This window comes from Pinus tabuliformis, chromosome X (assembly GCF_031772625.1).
Source record: "Pinus tabuliformis cultivar Carrire ecotype Pingquan chromosome X, CPIR1, whole genome shotgun sequence".
NCBI classification, from domain to species: domain Eukaryota; kingdom Viridiplantae; phylum Streptophyta; class Pinopsida; order Pinales; family Pinaceae; genus Pinus; species Pinus tabuliformis.
In genome coordinates this window covers 664496316-664520436 of record NC_142308.1, presented here as the reverse complement: position 1 = coordinate 664520436, position 24121 = coordinate 664496316, and the positions used below count along the sequence as shown (strand labels likewise).

Below are 24121 nucleotides of genomic sequence, written 5' to 3'. Positions count from 1 at the left end.
GCATGATCCATTCCCAACTCTGTTCACGGACGAAGTGTTGGACAATGTAGGGGGTCAGAAAGCATATTCTTTCACTGATGGGTTCTCAGGGTGCCACCAGATCAAAATCATGCTGGAGGATAGAAGCAAGACAACCTTCGTGACTAAGTGGGGTTGCTTTCAATATACTGTCATGTTGTTTGGATTGAAGAATGCGCCGGCCATATTTTCACGCATGGTTGTTGCGGCATTTAAGGAATATATTCATAAGTTCTTGGAGGTCTATTTTGATGACTGGATTGTATTTGGGCTGGTTAAGCGCCATGTAGCGAGCTTACACTTGATGTTGGATACCTATCGAAGATACCAAATCGTGCTCAACCTCAAGAAGTGTGTGTTTCTCATTCCTTTTGGGAACCTATTGGGGCATATGGTTTGCAGACAAGGGTTGATGGTAGACCCCACGAAGATCGCGGTGATTTTGAACTTGGAAGCACTGAGAAGTGTGAAACAACTGCGCGCTGCTCTGGGACATACATGATATTATAGAAATTTTATCAAAGGCTATGCCCAGATCATCGTGTCGATGGAAAATTTTCTGAAGAAGGATGTCACATTCTGCTGGAACGATGACTGTAAGAAAAGCCTAGATATATTGAAAGAAAATATGGTTACTACGTCAATTCTTGTCTTCCCGAACTGGAAGAAAGAGTTTCATGTCCATGTTGATGCGTCATGTATAGCGCTAGGGGCAGTATTAACACAGGATGACGGAGAAGGCTTGGATCACCCTATCACATTCGCAAGTCACAAATTATCCAAAGCAAAGGAGAACTATTCCACCACTGAGCACAAGGGGCTAGCTATGGTATATACGCTCCAGAAATATCAACACTACTTTCTAGGAGGCCACTTTAAGATGTATACAGATCACTCTGTGTTGAAGTACCTAGTCAATAAGCTTATGTCGAGGTGGCGCATCTACAGATGGCTTTTATTATTCCAACAATATGATTTTGAAGTTTTTGTGAAGCCTGGATGATTGAACGCGGGACCAGATCACCTTTCGCGCATTGAGACAGGGGATGAAACTACTAGTTTGGAGGAAGGATTACCTGACGTGCAACTCTTTGCTATGTGTGTTGCGGATGGACATTTTGAAGATATAATACACTTTCTAACAACTGGAACATTGTCGGAAGGATAATCTGTCCAGCAAAAGAAGGAATTAGTGGTGTGTGCGGCAGATTTCTTTGAAATTACTAGGCATCTATACAAAATGGGGAATGATGAAATATTGCAAAGGTACGTACCTGAGTTTGAACAAAGTAGCATCCTCGTGGATTCTCATGGGGGTGCCGCGGGAGGACATTATGCAGGAAGAGAAATCACGAAGAAGATTCTATGCACAGGGTTGTGGTGGCCAACCCTTCATTAGGATTCAAAAGAATATTGCAATGCATGTGATGTACGTCAAAGAACAAGCATGCCATCACAGAGGGATGAAATGCCTTTGAATCCAAAAATGGTGTTGCAACCTTTTGAAAAATGGGCAATAGATTTTGTTGGACACATCAAACCTCAAGGAAAGACAGGCGCGAGGTATATTATCACTGCGACAGAGTACTTGACTCGTTGGGAAGAAGTGCAACTGGTGAAGGATTGCATGGGCGCGACTGCTACTAAGTTTCTATTTGAACATGTACTGGCGTGATTTGGATGTCTGAAGATCTTGATGAGAGATCGTGGTACACACTTTCTGAATGAAACGATCAGCGCGCTAACGGAGGAGTTTCAGGTGTATCATCAAAAGAGAACACCGTATCACCCATAGGCTAATGGGGCAGTAGAAGTGTTCAAAAAAGTACTAGAAACAATGTTGACCAAGGTATGCAATGCATAGTGAAGTGATTGGGACCTATGCATACCTACAGTGTTATGGGCTTATCAAACGACATGCAAGAAGCTGAAGGACAATCACCTTTTAGACTTGTCTATGGAGTGGAAGCTGTAATGCCCATGGAATACATCGTTCCTAGTCTACGCATAGTAGTGCTCACAGGTATGACGGATCGCGGAGCTCTGGAGGAGAGGCTCGTGCAGCTAGATGAGCTCAAAGAAGAACAATTTTTGGCTCGATTTCACCACCTTGTCCAAAAGCAGCGTGAAAATACATGGCACGATTGACACATCAAGCGGTGCACATTCAAGGTGAACGATCTGGTTTTGTTGTATGATAGTAAGTTTGATAAACTCCCCATAAATTTAAGAACGCACTGGTTAGGGCCATATATTATTAAGGAGATTATCGACGGAGGCGCAGTCTAGTTGGTTAAGCTGAATGGAGATCCCTTCCTAGGAAAAGTGAATGGCAGTCATCTGAAGCCATACACCGGTGGCCTGACCATCTGACTAGCCGACAGAAACACAATCTTAGCACTCCAAGTAGCTGAAAGGAGGCGCGGGACTATAAACTACTCTGCCCAAGAACTGCGCGATGTCAGGACTGCGCGCAGTCGCGAAGTGTCACAAGGTCCGCGACAGCGCGAGGACAACTGCGCTAGCACACAGGTCAGCTAGAAAGTGACCGTTAAAGTCACTATTCAAGATTTGATGCTTGGTTTGAGACAAAATGGAGTGAGCGGCAGGCATTTAAGGCAAACTTTATGGGCTAGATTCTTGAAAATCTATCACCAATCTAGCATTAATGGACCGAATGTAGGGGGAATGGTCGAATTCAAATTCAAAAGGTAATATAAATTACAAGTGTTTGTCCAGTGAACAACACTTGCCATTTTGAGAATTGAGTTGTTGCGTTATCAACTGTGTATGGAACTTTCGAACATTGAGGCTTTGAGAGCAAGTTCAGTGTTTGAAACATTGTCGAAGGAGATGTAGGACCTCCTAACTAGAATGATATCAGCACCTGAAGAAGCCATGGACAAAGGAGTAATATAGTTGGGGAAGCTGCACAGGAAATTGCGAAAGTGGAAGCCCCAGAGAGCACTGGAATAATAGCTTAGGTCCCTAAATCACTGCGAACACGGAGACCTAAAAAGGATAAGCAGACCATGATACTGGTGTGCGTCTCGCCCTGAAATCCATTGAGGACCAAACACACATTGCAAGAAAAGGGGAAGGCCATTAATTTGGAGGCCAATGCGGAGGAAGCATTTGAAGAAATCCTAGTGGAGGAGGAGGATGTAGAGATGGAAGTCGAAACCCAGGGTGCGGACCCTATCACTAGGCTACCTGAATATGTTCCTCTGTGAAAGGGTAAAGTTAAGGTTCCAAAGGATATAGATGAGAGCGAGAGCTCTCTGCAAACTCCGTTTCTCCCAGATGATATTATTTTTGAAGGAGCACACTTGGGACGGGTTCCCGTGTTTAAATTTGAAGATTGGGACCTTGCGGGCCATGATAAGTTCTCGCACTTAGAGAATGCGAAGCTAATGCGCTAGAAGATCGACGGGATGGGTGGAGTGATTGAATTGGAGCCGAGAAAATGGCTCAAAGGTGTAGAGAAATCTGGGTTGCTAAACCTACTCTGGGTGCCACATTACCACCACGCCCCAGTGACCATTTTCGTCATCAGGCAGCTGCTCTGCTTGGTGCATGATGGATGCTTGTGGCTGGAGGAGCCCATCCCCATCACAGACCATCTGATTCACCAGATTACATGACTACCTTGCTTAGGGGAAGATCCAGCAAATATTTTAGAGGGAAAAAATTACGTGTTGGCCATCACAAAGGTAATGAAAAAAAAGTTTAAGTTGGAGAAGAAGAAGCAAGGGTATGCCATCTCCAGCATCAAAAACCCTACAATCAATGTCGTGACACAGATATTGGCAGGGAAGGTGATGCGGAAGTGCCGCGCAGATGAGGTGCCTGCGCCAGTGGTTGCACTAGCAGTGCAATGCACAGAAGTGGTGCAATTCAACTGGGCAAACTATCTATGGGGTGAGTTCCTTATGAACTGCCGTGAGGCACAGGAGCAGGGAAAAATGTTTCATTACACATGGCTCCTATTGTCGATCATACTTGTGGCATGGGAGCTTCCTGAAGATAGCCAGTTCTGGTACTTGGTGACCGACGATGTAATTTTCACAATCTTTAAGTCTTGGCCACCGGAGTGGCGCGCTCCAGCTGACTCTGCGATGGAAGCAGAGAAGTCTACCATGCAGCGGAAGAAGGAAGAGTCAAAACTTCAGATGGCACAACTGGCGGAATTACACAGAAAGAAGAAGTAGTGGCTAAGGCCCAGGAAGCGTGTGACGCTGCGATGTTGGTGGAGTAGTAAAAAAAATAGAGAAGGAGCACGAAGGACAGAAGTCACCTTCGACCGAACCAGAGACAAACACAGAAAAAGGTGGCACAGACCCACAGACAACGTCCACCCAGCTCAAGCATCTACGACCATGAGAGAAAGTAGGGCTGTGAAAGAAAACAAAGGCCTCGAAGACATCTTTCGACCCTATCACCCTCAATGAAGGGGACTTGCATGATATCGGCGAAACGGTGAGGGATGTCACTGTGGAGGACCTCCAGCAGTTTGAGGAACAACACCAGTTGGTATTGGGGGCTCTCCGGACACAAATACAGGAGTTGCAGGTGCACACTCCATAGGCTAGCACAATGTCCACCAGCCTCGCAGTCGGCACTTCAGCTGTCAAGGAAATGATGCACGCCAGGGTGACCAACACAATAGTGCTACCAGATGGAGCACTCATTACAGAGAATGAGCTCGATAGGCCTATGGTCAGCATTTTGAAAGGGGTTGGGTTAAAAATGGTTGTGATCCCTTGAGAGATGCTCTATCTCTTACAATATGGAGTCACCACAAAACTTTGGGCCAGGGAGAGTCGTGTTATACAGGTAATGAGCGAGCAGCGCATCAACATTGAGCAGTTGAGCCTACAGTGCAATGAGGCCGTGGAGCAAAACAAACAGATAATGCAGGTTGTGGAGGAAGCTTGCCAAATGGTCCCAGAGTTGGCCATTCTATCAGAGGAACTGGTGGAGGTGCGCAACCGTAAGTTAGCCACAGGGGTGCGCGACACAAGAGTAGAAATGGCCAGGGTTTAGCTGGAGCTGAACCTTAAAATATCAGAACTACAGTTGAAGGCTCAGCCTTCAACTTCACCGAAGGTCAGAGAATAGCATACCACTGTGGTCACAACAGCAATGATGGAAGTTGACAGTGCAGTGACAGACTGCATGAAGCTGTTCGAATAGTCGTTCGAGGTCCTAACCACTCTGCAGGAGGACCCGAACATAGAGCACCTAGAGACAGAGGCGCCTGAGATGCAACAAAAATATGAAGAGGTCAAAGGGACCATGTAGATGGCTGCCCTTACACAGAATCTTGCAAGGATGTAGCAGGAAAAGGTGCTCAAAGAACAAGTGGATATCGCTTGGCATTAGGAGGCAGTCTTGAAAGCATGCCGACAACCATGGATCAATGAGGCTTATACAATTACAACCTCCATTGAAGCAAAGCTCCCGCAACTAAAAGCAACTCAAGAAAGGATTCAGGGTAGCATTTCAATAGTAGCGGTCACCAAGCAGCACATGGAGGACATCCAGTAGGCAGCTGCTCAGTGCGCTGCTGAACTTGCAGCAATCCAAACAGAGCTGGGAGGTCTTCGCTCTAAGATCTCCGCACCTATAGAGTGACTCGAGGGCAAGTCACGAATTTTGTGTTGGATTCCTGTTGGGTGCGAGATCCCCCAAGGGCAGTTTTGGGGCTAAGAGCCCAGATTTTGGGCCAATTTTGTAATTCCAATGTAAAGAATCCACATTTTGTGGGTGCAGAGCACGTATTTGTTAAGGAGTCATAGGGTTGTCCGCCATTATTTTGATAATGTAATGTCAGCTGTAGAAGGTCTACCCATGGTCCGTGGACCATGGGATGGTATAAATAGAGCGAAGATCTAAGTAGATAAGAAAAAAAGTAGAGACAATAACACAAGGATGATGTATGTGTGATAGCACTGAAGTGTGAGTCTAGTTTTGGGTCATAGCATAGGTAGAAGGCTTTGCAGCTGACTATGCAGAGGCCTAATATTCCACAGCTGAGTGCGCAGACCCCTGCAGCTGAGTGCACAGGGCGAGTCGAGTCTATAATTATCTGGAAGTATTAATAAAGAGAAGTTTCTATCATTTCTGCTGCACGAAAACCGATTGTAACACTTCGCGAAGGTACTGAAGGGTGGAACAGAGCGCGAAGCAATCTATGCAAAGGCATGTATAGTTGGAATAAACCAACATCACAACCATGTCAAGGGTGCAGAAACATGGTTCGAACATCCCCCCATACTGTTTCGAGTGAGACTTCAATCCGTGCTCCACAGGCTGATGCCGAAGGGGCCAGTAGTGTAGCGATTTGTTTGGCTAACTAACGCTGAACCTGGGTCAGACCCCCATAAGCCAACATAAATCCACCTGATGTGCATTAATATCATACTTTTTGTTTACAGGTTCATTCATAAGGGTAGAATTACGTGGACCAGTGTTGAAATTGATGGCTTGGGAAACCTTTGATAGTCGTACGTTGTCTGAATCAGGATCGTGTGCAGCTATAGCCCCATCACTTCGACCCAACTGTCTAAAATGTGCCAAATCGGAATCTCTCATACTCCCTCTCCTACTAGTCAATCCCAAGCAAGTAGCGATGAGGTGACCGATCTCATTGTAGTGTAGGAAACAGAAAGGCATGCCCCAGTAATCGATGGCCAATGTGAAGGTAAAGCTACTCCATCGGATCTCAAGCTTTGCCAACAAACCTCGACCCATCTCCACATCAATAAGAACCCATGTCATCCTTTTTTCTAGTTGCTCGAAAGAACCTTCATCCCAATAGTAATAACTTCCAATCATGTTTATATAATTTCCTTGATTGCTTCCTCATTCCAAAGTTCTAAAGGGAGCCCAGGAAACTTAGCCTAAATGTAATGACGACATGGTCTCTCAGCAAATGGGTCGAAACCCACCTTCCATCTTTGCATAATCATAAAACCCCAACCCTTCACCCAAGGCTCCTTCAGTATTCGCTCAACATCCTCCGAGTTCAAAAAGTGAAACGCCACCCAACCATTGAAAAGTATACTAATCTTCGGTCTATATTTTAAAACCAGAAACCAACGATCCTTCACCCACTTCTTCATCTGTTCCCCTGTCATATGGAGATGGTGCCACCTCCACACTAATGCCTTATGTCTCAGTCGCTCGATACCATCCCAGTATGCCCCAACTCCTAAATTTAATGGTATCTGTTAGCTCTGCTACATAATTCGGTTTTTATTTGGTCGTAGGCAGCTTGGCAGTGTTGTTGGTGCTTGAAGAAATCTTGCAGCAGCCTTTTCGTCCCTCCTCCTTCTTTTCCCTTATATTATCTTCACTCCTGCTGTCCCTATTTTCCTTCTCGAAATCCTTTGTAAACCTTAAATTCCCTGTTACCCCGCCATTTCTGTTTTATTCTAAAAATCTGCATAGCCCCTTTTCTTTAAGTCCCGGGCACTAAACTTATGAGCCTGCACCCACATGACCCACCCCTCCATAACCCTTTGCCATCCTTTTCTCACACACTAAGCCTCGTTCCTTTCCCCACCGTTGATCGCGTCCATCGCCAAATCTAACGGTGGACGCTTCCCCCATCATGTGACCTGCGCACACATTAACTCACGGGGGCGATGGTTTTTGTCTGCCACGTTTCGTGATCTTATGGGATCGTGCCATCATATACAGATACCGCCGAGCCCCGGTAAGCAGTGCGGGGAAACCACCTACCGCCTGAAACTGTTGTTCTCCCACGTGTTAATCTCCGTACGTCTTCTGCTTTCGTTAACCGTCAGATCTGCCACGTCTAGATCTGACGACCTGCGCTTCTCCAATCATGCTTTCTCTCGATTCCCTCTGTGAGTTGATCGTAGCCGTTCATCCCTGTGATCTGACGGCCCACATTCTCCTAATCCCTCATTTTTCGATAACCTATGCAAAGCATTTCCCGCCGTTGATTCACGCATATCAACAATTGATCCTTCTCCATCATGACCCCTTCTCGTGTAATACATAGCAGAGCAATTTTGTAAATAACCTCTATATATACCCAAAATCAAGAGGTTGATGGGGGATGAATGTTATTTTGATGTAAACTTCAACTTCTGGAGACTGAAACTACTGTGATACCTGTAGCTTCTGGTCTTCATTTTCAGCTAATGCAAGCTTCTTTTGCTGTTAATTGTTCACTTTCCACTTCTTCTTCTTTGTTCCAGGTTGTGCCTGCTATGCTTTTATTCAAGTTTTGTTGATGTTTAGCATTAGAGGGGTTGTCATCCCACCTCTGTGTTTGAATCTAGCATGTATCATTGAATTTGTATGCAGGTTTCTGTTATTTTAATGCCAGAGAGCTGTCATCCTGTCTGTGCATTAGGAAATAGATTTACAGACCTTTTAACTAGTTGCAGTTGGCCATCACAGGGTCCTGTGCATCTGCTGGTGTGATCAGTATTCTCCATAATCACATTTTCCTTAAACTGTGAGTAATTGGTGGTCTAAATCCTTGTAGTTTGGGGGTGTTCACCCATGTCTGGGGTTAAGCATAGTAGAAGTGGTTATCTGGCTTGAATATACAACATTTCTTTCATTCATCCACCATTTTCCAACATTTTTGTTGAGTTTGTAATGTTCCCGAGCATCTCTGATATACAACCTAGGAGAGTTTCTTGGGGTGATAACATTAATTGGCGCTGTTGCCGGGGAGAGGAGAATTGAAGCTCAGCTTCCCTAGGAGAACGACACAGTTCTAGATTTTGATGATAGACAAGGTCTGGGCATATAATTTGGTTGTAATCATCTATCTGACGACTCCACTGGAGGAATACCATCCTTTGGCGACTCCACATTACAGTTCTGGCGCAGCTGGTGAGGTATGCTCAGAGAAATCCTTAGAAACCATCATCTGAATCAATGCCTAACCCTGAGAAGATCGTTAAGTAGAAGAAAATATCGCAGTAAGGAGCATCAGGATCAGGTAAGCCTTGGAATTTTTATGTATCTCTGCTAGTGTAGAAATACCTTAGAGATTCATACAGCTCCTTGTTATTCATTTCCCTTTCGGTCCTTAGTTGAAACAAGCATCCATGTTGTCCATCGTATTCCTCTGTTTCTGTCATTCTTTTCATTGATCCATTCCACTCAGTCTACCAGTATCCTTCCACTTGCCTCAATCATGGCAGGCCAGTAAGCCCTCACAAAGATAGAACGAATAGTTGCTGCTAGGTATGGACCCTTGGTCTTGCCTGTTCCTTTAAATGCCATGCCTGCAAGAGATTATCAAGAGTTTATGCCTAAGTTTACTGGTACAGAAGGACTATCAGCAGAAGAGCACCTTGAATCTTTTTATTGTTATGCTGATAATCTAGATATCAATGAAAAGGATGTCTGGATGAGGGTTTTTGTCCAAAGCCTAGATGGGGAGGCTAGAAAATGGTTTAGACAATTACCCCCTAGGTCCATCGTAGACATTGAGGCCCTAGATGATGTATTTTTAAAGCACTGGGGGAATAATAAAGATCTGCTCTTTTATTATACTGAATTTTGGAACTTGCAGAGAGAAGATGGTGAGCTATTGTCTGATTTCAACATCAGATTCAATCATATGTACAACAGAATGCCCGCTGAAGTAAAGCCCACCCCTGCTTCTGCTATGCTCACTTATGCCAATGCCTTCGATTCCCAGTTCTGCCTGTTGTTAAGAGAAAGAAAGTCTGCTTCTTTGGCTGATATGCAAAATGCAGCCTTTGAGGTAGAAGCAAATATCATTGCTGCAAAAAGATTCGAAGGTGATGCTGAAAGGAACAGACAGGGAGGTGAATCCTCATCATCCTCAAAGCCTGAAATAGATGAATTGGCTAGGATGATTGAGTTTTTGGCCTCTGAAGTTTTCAAATTAAAGGTTGAGCAGTATCCGAAGGAAGTAGGAGCTCCTGGTTCCTTTACTCTTTCAAAACCAAATCCATGTAGAGGAGCAAGTGAGCAGTTGCAGATTTTGCAAAGAAATAGAGATGCAAATGAAGATAAAGGGGTAAAGACCCTTTTAAAGAATATAGTCATGGAAGAAGAGCATCCTGATGAATTGGAGGAGGTCCATGGTTTGGAAGGTGCTTCTTTCCTAACCAGAGTTGCCTATGAAGAAGCATTATCCAGAGGCACTGTTTACTAGTTTGTTGTAACTGCAAACAACAAGTTGATCAGCAGAAGCAAGTTGTAGCTGACCCCTTCATCCTACAAGAATCTAAGCTTGAAGCTAGCTCACCTTCACATGACTATGCAGATCTGCAAATTAGCCAGCCTGCTATCATCCCTAGTCCAGTGATCAAGAAGGGAGAGGAAAGCTCCCCATCATCTTTGGTCCCCCTGCCTGCTCAAAAGACAATCCCTCACAGTTGCCCCTTAAACACTGAGGCAGAACAAAATTCAATGCTCAAGGCTGAAAATGATCATCTCAGTCTTGATATTCTGAAACCTGCTCAGGTGGCCTCAACACAGAATGAAAGGGCAGCTTATCAGATGACAGAGGAAGAGGATGCACAATCTTGGAAATCCTCCTTGGATGTGGACTGTTCTGAGAAAAATAAAGGGGCAGATGATGTCTTTGTGTCCCCTACACAAGAATACAATGTTGCATCATTCATATTAGTTGTGAAAACCACAAAATACACAGAGAAGTACACAACAATCATGATTGTGTAGCAGGTGTAAAAAGGCTCCCATGAAGAACATCCAAGGAGGAGAGCACACAGAAGGGAAATGAAATTTGATCCATATCTGCCCATTAAGCTCAAATGTCCTAAATTGTTTGAGGTGGATGATCAAATAAATCCTGTTTTGTAGCTCTATGATGAAGGGGCCCAGAGCAGGAGAAACAATTTTGATAGCCCAGCAAATGGACAGTTTTTGAAGTTTTAAGTTTTCAGGCCTTAATGATTGTAAGCAATTTCTTTTTCAGTTTTAGGAGTAGGCTTAATTTGACTCCATGCCCAATGGATACTAGGCAGTGTTTTTAAGCTAATTTTGTATGAAGGCATTGGTTTGCAGTTCTTGAGACCTCACAGGGAGGATCTCATCCCCAGAAGGAGCCAGTGTTAGCTCTGCTACATAATTCGATTTTTGTTTGGTCGTAGGCAGCTTGGCAGTGTTGTTGGTGCTTGAAGAAATCTTGCAGTAGCATTTTCCTCCCTCCTCCTTCTTTTCCCTTATATTCTCTTCACTCCTGTTGTCCCTATTTTCCTTCTTGAAATCCTTTGTAAACCTTAAATTCCCTGTTACCCCACCGTTTCTATTTTATTCCAAAAATCTGCATAGCCCCTTTTCTTTAAGCCCCGGGCACTAAACTTATGAGCCCACGCCCACATGACCCACCCCTCCATAACCCTTTGCCGCCTTTTTATCACGCGCTAAGCCTCGTTCTTTTCCCCACTATTGATCGCGTCCATCGCCATATCTAACGGTGGACACTTCCCCCCATTGCTCGACCTGGGCACACGTTAACCCGCAGGGGCAGTGGTTTTTGTTTGCCATGCATCGTGATCTTATGGGATCGCGCCATCATATACGGATACCACCGAGCCCCGGTAAGCGGTGCGGGGAAACCGCCTGCCGCCTGAAACCGCTGTTCTCCCGCGTGTTAATCTCCGTACGTCTTCCACTTTCGTCAACCGTCAGATCTGCCGCATCCAGATCCGATGGCCTGCACTTCTCCAATCACGCTTTCTCCCGATTCCCTCTATGATTTGATCGTAGCCATTCATCCTTGTGATCCAACGGCCCACGTTCTCCTGATCCCTCATTTTTCGATAACCTCTGCAAAGCGTTTCCCACCATTGATTCACGCATATCAATGGTTGATCCTTTTCCGTCAAGCCTCTGCCATATTGCTGGTGTCCTTAGCCTGTTCAGTGTACCCGAGGAAGGATGAAGCCATCTGCTACCAAGTACTCTGTGTAATAAAGCTTCAACAACTGCATTTAAAGGAAAGCATGGCCGAGGAGGAAAATCCAGAAGTTCGAGCAGTCAAAGGCATTTACCATTTTACGGAGTTTCACTTATGTAGTATGCTACCTGCTCAGACAAGGACAGCAGAGCATCAGAAAAGGCTGATTTTGTTCATTAAAACACTTAGATTTCAACAGAGCCCATATCTGAGAATTAATGTGTTAGGTGGTCCATTATGACCCCTTCTCGTGTAATACATAGCAGAGAAATTTTGTAAATAACCTCTATATATACCCAAAATCAAGAGGTTGATGGGGGATGAATGTTATTTTGATGTAAACTTCAACTTCTGGAGACTGCAACTACTGTGATACTTGCAGCTTCTAGTCTTCATTTTCAGCTAATGCAAGCTTCTTTTGTTGCTAATTGCTCACTTTCCACTTCTTCTTGTTTGTTCCAGGCTGTGCCTGCTATGCTTTTTTATTCATGTGTTGTTGATGTTTAGCATTAGAGGGGCTGTCATCCCACCTCTGTGTTTGAATCTAGCATGTATCATTGAATTTGTATGCAGGTTTCTGTTATTTTAATGCCAGAGAGCTGTCATCATGTCTGTACATTAGGAAATAGATTTACAGGCCTTTTAACTAGTTGCAGCTAGCCATCACAGGGTCCAATGCATTCGCTGTTGTGATCAATATTCTCCATAATCACATTTTCCTTAAACTGTGAGTAATTGGTGGTCTAAAGCCTTGTAGTTTGGGGGTGTTCACCCATGTCTTGGGTTAAGCATAGTAGAAGTGGTTATCTGGCTTGAATATACAACATTTCTTTCATTCATCCACCATTTTCCAACATTTTTGTTGAGTTTGTAATGTTCCCGAGCATCTCTGATATACAAGTTAGGAGAGTTTCTTGGGGTGATAACAGTATCTACCCCTTCACCACCTATAGAGGATGTTTTTTCTATTTCAATACATGATTTTCTCCGAAATTACCTTCTCCCTTTCTCAGACCACTATGCACATTCTCAATGACTTGCTCAGATGACTATTGGTATTGCGAAAGGCTGGACATCACTGCCTGCTTAGCTTCGATGGTTGCTCTTATCAACTTCTCAGGGGATGGAGATCCTTCGTCCTACATGCCTGTCATCCGACGGATGAAACAACCTGCAAAAACAACGTATAAAGTGGTCCCCTAGTAACCGCCTCATGGCACTCCTGTGCCACACTAAATAGTGATCAAGACTACCCTTCCCCCCCACCCATTATAGGTGCCTAAGATGTATCCTTTTGCAGAATATTGTTCCACGTCGGATACCTGGTATTGTGAAGGTTGACCTAGATCCCCACTCACCTCTAGACAGTAGGAAGGAGAAAAAATAAGGGACCGACACGTTTATGGAAAAATCGCGGGAGGATTGCACATACCAATTTTCCCGAATCCCTAGTAGTTTGAACAATATAGCTTTTAATGCTATGTCTCCCAGCCAGTACCACCTAGAAAATTCAAACCATCTGCGATCGATCCCTCAGCACCCAATACAGACCCAGACACACAAGTGCCTGCCTAGACTTGAGCCAAGGTAGTTCAACAATCTTAGTAACTACCACACCAACCCCACAGGAAGGAACCTCTTGCCATTGCATTGTCTGATCATGCACTCATGCATTAAAGAATGTTATGACCTGCACCTCTTACATTCGCAAAATCCTTCCATAACTAAGGCCACAACCATTCTATCACACAGTTCCTAATACTGAGTTTGAGTTACATAGTAAGCCTCACTGAAACTCTCGCAACAACTCTCACTACACCAACACTAATATGATCTGTCACCCCATCATAAGAACAATACTACTGCCAGAATGATATTATTGTGAGAGTGCTCATGGCACCAACCCTTTCACTATAAGAATGCATAAATCTTAAGCTACAAAAAACGACCAGTATTATTCTATATTCTCGTTTTTGGTACCTACCTTTTGTAGTGAACCAAAGCCAAAAATGTCACTAATCTCTGCAACAACTTTGTCTCGAATCTTTCAAGAGTTATATGAAACAAACCACCAAACATGGAGTGATTTCACCAGCACCTCTCGCCACAATCCCGATGGCTTTCTCCTCTTCAATCACACACACACATATATATATATAAAACTCAGAAACTATTTCCTCTATCAACAACAATTTCAAACTTATTATGAGGGACACACCCCTTGCCCCATTAGGGGTCAAGGGTCCCAAGAATTAATGCATTGGTTGCCCTGGGTAGCCAATAGTGGGATGCTCATTACTTTGTATGTTTTTATATTGAGTTGATGGGACCCACCCTTCCATCCCATCAAAGGTTAGGGGTCCCAAGACACACGGTAGAACAAAGTGGATACCCAAACAACCGCGAGATGAATATATCATATAAAATTTCATGGTTTAATTATGTAATCTGCCATGGGCCCACCCCATCACCCATCAAGGGCCAGGGTGTGCAAGCTCATGGCACGAAGGTATAGCGGTCCACCATTTGTCGGATGGTCACGCCCATAGCGTTGAGACAATATATAAGGGGCCCACCCCATCGCCCACAAGGGGTTCAGGGTGATAAGCCCTTCACATAACATTTAACTAGCGAAATGTACAGACCCCCAAATACAAGTGCACATGAACATTTGCATGGACCTTAACTCGTTATTTTCTTAGTTACACAAGTAAAATTATCACACTCGCTTCTCAATGAAATTTTTATTTTATAAGATGTGGTCGGGGTCGATTATCCCTAAAATCAATTCTAACTTGGGTTGTGGTGTTAAGCATGTGAATGTGGTGCAGACCTTCCCATCACTCCATCGGGGATAGGGGGGTCCAACCATACTTGTCTGTCACCCATGCCAGATATGTGCAGTGAGATAACATATTGTGAATAATGTGAACTTATATATATATATATATATATATATATATATATATATATATGGTTGACCAAGGCTTGTATGGCCCAACGATTCACACATTGTGAACCAAGTTAATACATATAAATTTACGCCAGTATTTCAATACATATTAAAACTACACCAACAATTTATATATTTACAATAATTAAAAACATTAAGGCTTGGTTGAATTTGTTATATGCCCAAGCCAAACATATCATAGATTAACATAGTTAAAAACCATAGGAAGATCTAGGATGAGCTAATGTATGTTCACACTAGTAGTATCAGATTTTTATACCATTAAATTTTTTAAAAGAAGTCTTGGGCCAATTTGCTTATCTCAATAGCACAACTTTCTAAAGCCATTTGAGGCATTCATGCGTGCTAATTGAATATTAATAAGTGATGGAAATATTGATAGCCTAGTAATATCAAAAGCTACCATCTCAATTTATATATGTCAAACTCATGTATGTACACATTTCTTCTCATATGCTTTACACACGGAATCCACATGTAGTGACATTCCATACAAACAACTTCCATTAAAATCAAGAGTTTATAATTGTAGACAAAATTATGATCGACAAAGATTAGGGTTTGTCAAAACAAATAAACATGCCCAAAATTTAAGATATTCACATACTCAACATATTTCACACTACAAAATAATTACATGAGAATTTGATGTGCCAAAGTAATGTCAAATTAGGTTATTTATCTATATAAATTAAATTTTGTTGGTGACTAGAGAAGGACTTCACGTTTGCCTCCCAACTGTAAGAAGTTATGTTGTTTAGTCCCATAACTTGCAACGCTCATGCCAAGTCTAGAGTCTGAGCATTAGAATTTTTGGCAATTCACCCATTGAACTATAAGAATGATGTCACTTGCAAGTGGTTTATTAGCTAGGGACATGCATAGTGATTTATCAGTCGTAGCAAACACCAATGGTTTATTGGTCTTGAAAAGCACCAGTGACTTGTTGTATAGGTGGCTTTTAGCTGGAGAAAAACATGGTGGTTTATTAGCCATTGTAAGAAATGTGTGACAATAGTCCAGTGTAGCGGTGGATGCTCCCTGTGAGTTGTTCACGGTGTTGAGCTTTACCACAATTTGATCTGCTTTCCAAGTGTGGTCTAGAAGACACTCTTTGCCCCTACACTTTATTCCTGGACACACCACCCTTTCGATTTATGAGAAAGACACCCATTTGGAATTGCACTCTCATGTCATGTGTTAATAATGCCTTGGTCAGGTTAGAGCAGCCCTTCCAGTCTTATGAAAATTCAACATTAAATTAGACGAAATGCCTATGAGAGTTCATATCATATCAAACCCATCCGCTTAGACTTTTTCCTTGCTCCTTAGATTTTTAATAATAATCCATTAAATAATTAATTATTAACATTATAATTAGTAATTAATTGTAATTTAATTATATATTTTAATTAAACACTAATTCATAATTAATTTATTTTAATCACTCATATATACTTATTTTAATCCCTTAATTATTAAACAAAATATTCATACAATTTGATACCGTAATTAGAATAAGAGTGAATTTCACTGGATATTTTTTTTTCCATTATATTAAAACAGAGAAAAAGAATTTCTATTTCCACTAGCGAGACCCTGCAAAGCATAGCCGACCAATATGCAATGAGTAGAAAAGGCAACTAACACATCATTAACCAGTGGAGGAATCCAACTATAAACTTAGTACCCTCCCATGCTTTTCTTTGCAGTACCAAAATCAAAACCATAAATTAAGATCTGAGTCTGCATCCCCTCCTGTATATGTATTGGATTTAGTAGAATGTGCAACTTAAGAGGACCAACAATATCGACAGCACAAAGAGTTGCTTAAAGGTTTTCTTCAACAGAATCCACTAGGAATGTAATAAGTTCGAGATAATGCTCAAAAACTGGTTGGGTGTTCTATTTGATCAGATGAAATGACCATTTACATTTGCTTCAAAACCCTGTCACTCCTTAAGTGTAAAAAGTGATTTTTTTGGGTTAATGTCTCCGTACTTACCACTGTATAAAAGGAATGAAATTAGAGTGTATTTTGTTCATCATTATTTAATTCCATGTTTTTTTTTTTCTTTTAATGTATGAATGTTCCAATAATTATAAATGAAAAAATATAATAAACATATTTTGCGAAAATAATATAATAAATAGATTTTGTGTATGGATGAATGTTCTAATAATTATAAATGAAAGTAATATAATAAATGGATTTATCACAAAGATAAATACATGTAATCATATTAAGATGGATTGTTTGGATTATATTCAAATTAGTATAATAATAGATAAAGATTTATGTTAGAATTAATGGAGAAAGATACAGTTAGTTAAGGATAGGATTGAGACTCTAAGATTAGGTCTCAGGTCCTACTATCTAGGGAGTGGTTGAAACCGCCCTCATTGTGTGAAAACCTATATGTACTAGGTTGTTCCCTTGATTGATAGACATATAGTGTGTATGAGTGTTTGTACACTCTCCATGTATGTCACCTGGAGAGCCATTTAGGTAATAAACTCTGTTTTTTATCATGGTATCAAAGCTATAGGACGGAGACCTGTAGGCTAAGTGAAGGGAGCGACTGTAGCGAAATCGTTGTGAGTCTTGTGTGGAAAAGTGTGACGACCACCCTGTGATCCTTCTCCTCAACACCCTTTTACAAAATCGGCACGAGTGGTGGATAGACCTTCGCAAATAACTTTTGTTTTTCAGCAAAGATATTCGCGATCCCGTGGTGTATAAAAGCACCGTGTGGATCAGAAGACAAAGTCGGCTACGAGGGCTACGTGGTGGCTAAAGTTGCGCGTTTTTTTCCTTTGAAAGTGTGATGGAGTTTGGAGCAGTGTGATCCTCATTCAGGAGGCTACGTGGAGGAGTCACCCGATGTCTGGCTGAGGGAGAAGTGTGGACGTGAGGCGTTCAGGCTAGATCTGCGTCAAGGAGGAGGCCGGATCACAAGCAGAGCTGCGAGGAGAAGGTGAGGAGGCCGAGACCGCTCAAGGCCGTGGAGAAAATCTGGCTGCATGACAAACTAGAGAGAATAGCTATGGAGGCCGCATGGAGAGTACAGCCACTGGTTTTTGTTCTCTACTTGCTGGCGGTAAGGAGATCAGCAGCAGCGGGAAAGAAATTTCCATTGAGTCTGTAGGAGGCGTGAGGAGATTACCATCCTCGGAGCAGTGTGAGATCCTCATTGAAGAGGCCGCATTTTCTTTTTTGTTGATCGCGGTGTTAGATCCTCTTTCAAGAGGCTGGATTTTTTTGTTGATTGGAGAAGCGTGAGGTCGATTGCCAACTCGTGATAGTTGTTGTACTATTAAACATTCGCCCTCCCGGTTTGGTTCATGGCTTGGTAATATGCGGAACATTTTGTTCGTGTGCCATTGTGGAATACTCTGTTAAGGAATTGGATCATAACCCCTCTTGTGAGTTCTGGTGAAGAATTTCGACTGTGTATAACTCAGTTGGGAGCACAACAGAAATGTGGTGCAACGATCAGAGTCCTGTTGTGGTGGTTGTTGCTACTCGAGGAGTGTTGAGGCAAAATAGCAGAGGAGGCGACTTGGTGTGGCTACTAATTGCCATAAAGAATTGTAATTAACATGGTTGCTTGTTGGAGGCCGCAGAACTGCCCCGAAGTTGCATGGAAAAGTGCGTGCAGATTGAGAAGGGATCAGCTAGTGTTGGTGGCCTATGGAGGAGGCATCTGTGGATGCTGTTGAGGAACTGCCTATGAAGTGATCTACGTGGGGCTGGTGAGAGCCGTGGGATGTTGCCAACATTGTGTGGAAATCTCCTTGTGTGTGTGGAGTGGTGTCTGCGTTCATACTTCTGCTAGAGAGCGTATTTGCCTGAAGAGGAGACTGTTTGACCTGACTGTGGAGTCATAGAGCTGGTGGAGATATTCAAGTGCTGGTGGAGAATTTGATTGTGGAGGATCGATTTCCAAATCCGAAATTGATAGGGGAGAAAATGGGTCTTCAAAGTAAACTGAAAGAGTCTCTAAGAAAATTAAGGAGAAAGCATCAAAAGAGAAATGAAAAATATTGTTTTGCTAAATTTAGTGATGTGTTTCAGGTTGACACTGATGGACCAGTAGCTGATCAAGATGCAGATTTGGAATTTGGTGAGATTATTAAATGGTTAATGCCAGATTTACCATCTTTTTCAAGTATGAATTATGAAATATGGGCAAATGAAATAAAAACAGTACTATGGAAGGTAAATTTACTGGATTATGTTGAATATGTTATTAATGATAGTGGAGATGCATCAGCATTAAGTCTTATAACATCTGCATTAGATGACAACATCATACTCAACATAATATATGAATATGGAGAGATTCTTAGTACAAAATTTTTATGGGATGTTTTAGAGATGAAATACTGTTTGAATGAGGGCAATGATGCTGAAGATATTCCCATATTTGATTGTGAAACTGAAGATGCAATGATGGGTGATGAATGTGTGTCTGTAACTGAAACTTGTGATGATGAAAACACATCCATTATTGTAGAACCTGAAAGTTTTCCAGATGTAGAAATCAAGTTTGATGAGACTTATATACCTCATGATGAGTGGATCAATTTGATGATTGAAAAAAATCTTATTGATGAATTGTTGTTTGGTGAGGAGGCCTATCTTCACATACAGATCAAATGCAGAACATGGTTGCAACAGAATTGAGTGAAGGGGCTGAAGGCATAACTATGTCAGCAGAAAGGGATGGAGTAGGGAGAGATGGAGAAATGAAAGCTCTCCTGAAGGAGCAAGAAGACAAAAGCAAATGTGGTCATCTTTATAAATCTAACATTGTTTTTTGTGCAGATATTGGGAGGTAAGAAAAAGCAACGAAGTTTGAAGAAGAATTGAAGTTTCTTGAAGCATGGCTTGAAACACCATGTCTTTATGAAGTCAACACAGAAGTTGCATTAATGAATGATGAAGACATCATCGCTGACGTTCAGATGGTTGACATCGGAAATAGTGAGAAGGAAAATTCTCCTATCCAGCCTGCCATAATTTTGAGAAGGGCGAGAATAAGAATTCAAGTTTTCCTTCACAAGGGAAGAAATGAGGTGAAGATACAGCACTACCTCATGGCAAAGAAAGTGAAGATGAAGCCTCATCCACAAATGAACAAGTATGGGCTCTGCTGCAAGAAGAAAAAAATGAAAGCTCTGTCTTTTACCATTGTAAGCCTAGCTGAGACTTTGACCAGCAGGCATATGTTATTGTTTAAGTACCCTTTCTCTATTAAGGGGGAGTGTTAGAATTAATGGAGAAAGATATAGTTAGTTAAGGAAAGGATTGAGACTCTAAGATTAGGTCTCAGGTCCTACTATCTAGGGAGTAGTTGAAACCACCCTCATTGTGTGAAAGCCTATATGTACTAGGTTGTTCTACTGATTGATAGACATATAGTGTGTATGAGTGTTTGTACACTCTCCAGGTATCTCACCGGGAGAGCCATTTAGGCAATAAACTCTTTTTTATCAATTTAGCCTTTCAAACATCTTGTAAAATGCATAAGGTTTAATATTTTTTATTTTTAAGTATTTAGTTTGAAGTTTAGTATCTTTCTTCTTCTCCCTGAATCAATTTAAGTTTGAGAAATTAAACGTTGAAACTCTTATTCACGAGACTTCATTTTCAATGCAATTTTCAACAAAATTATTTATCAAATGGTAACGAAATTAATTTTCATTTAGCTGTATCACATCCTTTGATTATCAAATTTTTCGATTTGAGGTTATTACTGATCAAATTATTCGATTTGAGGCTGAGGTTATTACTCTTTTTCCAAATATAGTTTTGTGTATTTTTGTTTTTTCAATGACGGATTTCTCTCTCTATATATATTATTATTTCCTTATTAATTTTTTGAAATATATCTATATATATTTTAATGTTGATACACTTTAATTTTTTTAAATATTAAATATTAAGGAAGCAATTTGATTTTTGTGATATTTCCCGTTTAGGTAATCTGATTTTTAAGATATGTAATCAAATTCGAATTAGCATTCAAAATTGGTCTACATAGCAGTTTTCCCAAAAAAAGAATTTTATTTTAAGATGTGTAGAGACCATGAATGACAATGTGAAGAGAGAGATAGACTAGAAATACAGCGCAACCAGTGTCCATATCATGGAACATACGAAACAGGAACGAGAGCCAGTAAGTATGAAGCAAAGACTTCATTTAAATTTACGCGAATCCAAACAATTTGTCGTAATAACAAAGTAACGGTGTTAAACGACATGCAAAAGCAAGGACAACCAGTATTTTTCAGCCATGTACGAGGATTGCGAGGCATTGCTCCAATATGAAATTCAAGACATTGCTCCAATATTTTATGGTCGTTAACTCCTTGAATGTCATTGACCGATGCAACTACCCCCAGTGGCTGTCGGCACCAACATAAATAGATAATGGAAATGGAGTGCTCATGGGTGCCTTTGAAGGACAGTCTTCAACATTTCTTTTACCCAAACTATACTGCAACCACACATCCAAACAATCTCTCATATATATATATATGCCCACCTCCCAACAGTACAGTCATAGGGTGTGTAGACAAACCCCATTTTCATCAGCGCCGATGTACAAGGAGAGCGACACTGCTTTTCCCTTGTGGATTTGAGTTTCAATATTTAGTGCAAAACAAAGATTGGATACGTCGATGATGGCAATGATTTGCATATTAATCTGTATAGCATTCTCAGGAGCGGCTGCAGGTGCAATGACAAGTAGCAGCATAGGAGGAGGAGGTCTAAGCAACGATTACTACAAGCAGACGTGCCCAACAGCAGAGAGTGTGATCAGGGACACCATACGAAACGCTACCCTCTTCGACCCCAAAATGCCTGCACGCATTCTACGCATGCACTTCCACGACTGCTTCATTCGCGTAATGTTTTCTAATTATTTTTTCTTACCACCCACCCATTCACTCATTCCTATTGTGTGAATGTCATCATGAATTATTTACGTGTTGCAGGGGTGTGACGCATCGGTGCTGCTAGACTCTACGACTACTCCAAAGAATGAAGCAGAGAAAGATGGAGCGCCCAACGTCTCACTGCGTGCCTTCTACGTCATAGACGATGCCAAGACCAAGATCGAGTCCATTTGCCCTCAAACTGTTTCCTGTGCTGACATTCTCGCCATAGCAGCCAGGGATGTTGTTGTCCTGGTAACTCTTTGACTACTGATCCATTTCTCTAAATATTCCTCGCAATAACAGAAACAAAACAAAGGTATAGGGGATCTATCTATCTATCTATGATTGATCAGTAAGCTTTAAAACAATTGAACAGGCAGGAGGCCCACACTGGGACGTTCTCAAAGGGCGAAAGGACGGAATCGTGTCCAGGGCGAACGATACGAGGAGTTTACCAGCTCCAACCTTCAACATCACTCAGCTCATTCAAAGCTTTGCCCTCCGTGGACTCTCTCTCCATGATCTCGTGGCATTGTCTGGTACTGACTACATATTCTCTCCATATTGATCTATCTATTCTCTTCTCTTCTCTTCTCTGGTTTTTTTGTAATGGTTGATATTATTGATGGATTGATATGACAACAGGTGGGCACACGTTGGGGTTCTCTCACTGTTCATCGTTTGAGAGGAGAGTCCACAACTTCAACGCTACGCATAACGTGGATCCGACCATGGAGCCACACTTTGCGCAGAAGCTACGAAGGGTGTGCCCACAGCCAAACACCAACCGCAGCGCGGGCTCTTTTCTGGATTCCACCGCTACTCACTTTGACAACGCTTACTTCCAAAATGTGGTACAAGGAAAGGGGGTGTTTGCCTCCGACCAGGCACTCTTCTTGCAGAATGGTGGAAGCAAGGCCATTGTGGAGAGATTCGCGAGGGATGAGAAGGCCTTCTTCAATGCATTCGCAACGTCGATGCTCAAGATGGGGAGTGTTGGAGTGTTGACCACCGGAGGAGAAGTGAGACTCAACTGCAGGAAAGTGAATAGTAATAATTCCTAAATGTACTAACACCAGTAATTTTGTCCATCACCCAGACACAGCGCTTCACCCTCCCTCCAGTAATTTTGATGATTCGATTCATAAGTAATTGCTAATAATCTACTCTATCATGATGGTATTGTTTTCACAGGATTTGTTTGGACATAGATGATACATATATATGTCTGTAATTTACTAACTGATTCTCCGATTATTCAATTTCAATAATCAAAATGTGCATGTTTTGACATTCCAACCACGTTATCATTTGAAATTCAGCCACCCAGCTTGTTTTTAGGTGCATTATGTTCACATTTTGATAATTTTAAATTTACCATTATATGTAAATATGTGTTTGGCGATTTATTTTGAAAATAATAATAATTCAATTTTAAAATAGTATCTAAATTTTAACCCTTAAAAACATTACAAATTTGAGTATATCAAGCAATTGCTTACAGTGCAAATTCCAATAACGAAAAGAAAGATGCACATCCTCATGTAACAACATCACCAAATAAATATTATTTCGAGTGTGGTACAAACATATTCATGAGATAACACAACGAAATTTTACATATTATCTATATATATATATAAAGATGATAGGTATATATAACAAATAAAAAAAAAATACCACAATTCTTCAATGTATGAATGAATTACGTCACAGGTTGATCATCGTCATGTGGATATAACCATGTCGTCCAAGTATAATATATGTTTTACATATATAGCTCGGCATATTTTTGGTTATAAGTGAAAATATTTCACCAAATCAGAATGTTGGAGTGTTTAAATTTGGTATCTAAATCATAATATGGCTAGAGCTGTAATTTTATGTATTTTATGTTCTTTACTATGCCATAGTATGAGAAAAACCACTTAACATCATTGATCGTTGCTTTGGGAGACAAAATACACTGCTCAACATCATGCATCATAGACTATTGCTTTGGGAGACAAATTACATACCATTGACTATTGATTATGTAACCTTAAGAAATGGCCATTGGCAACAGTTCAAGCACCTGTTATGTTATGATAATCGAATTGTGGGTGAATAGAAAACACTGATTCGATATAAATACTGTGACATTCATCATATATACTCATGTCCGCTACTTAAGGAACTCAGTCTGAAGTGTCTTCATAAATCACTGTGCAATCTCAGAAGATGCA

At 41.6% G+C, this 24121-nt stretch overlaps 1 protein-coding gene across 1 annotated transcript; it reads left to right on the top strand.

Moving 5' to 3' along the window:
* Nucleotides 1-21533: 21533 nt before the first annotated feature.
* Nucleotides 21534-23167, top strand: LOC149141717 (peroxidase 66-like). Its single transcript, XM_089448227.1, has 4 exons — nucleotides 21534-21863; nucleotides 21954-22148; nucleotides 22273-22435; nucleotides 22542-23167. Exons 1-4 carry the CDS (start codon nucleotides 21636-21638, stop codon nucleotides 22958-22960), a joined length of 1005 nt encoding a protein of 334 aa, XP_089304353.1. The 5' UTR covers nucleotides 21534-21635; the 3' UTR covers nucleotides 22961-23167.
* Nucleotides 23168-24121: the final 954 nt, after the last annotated feature.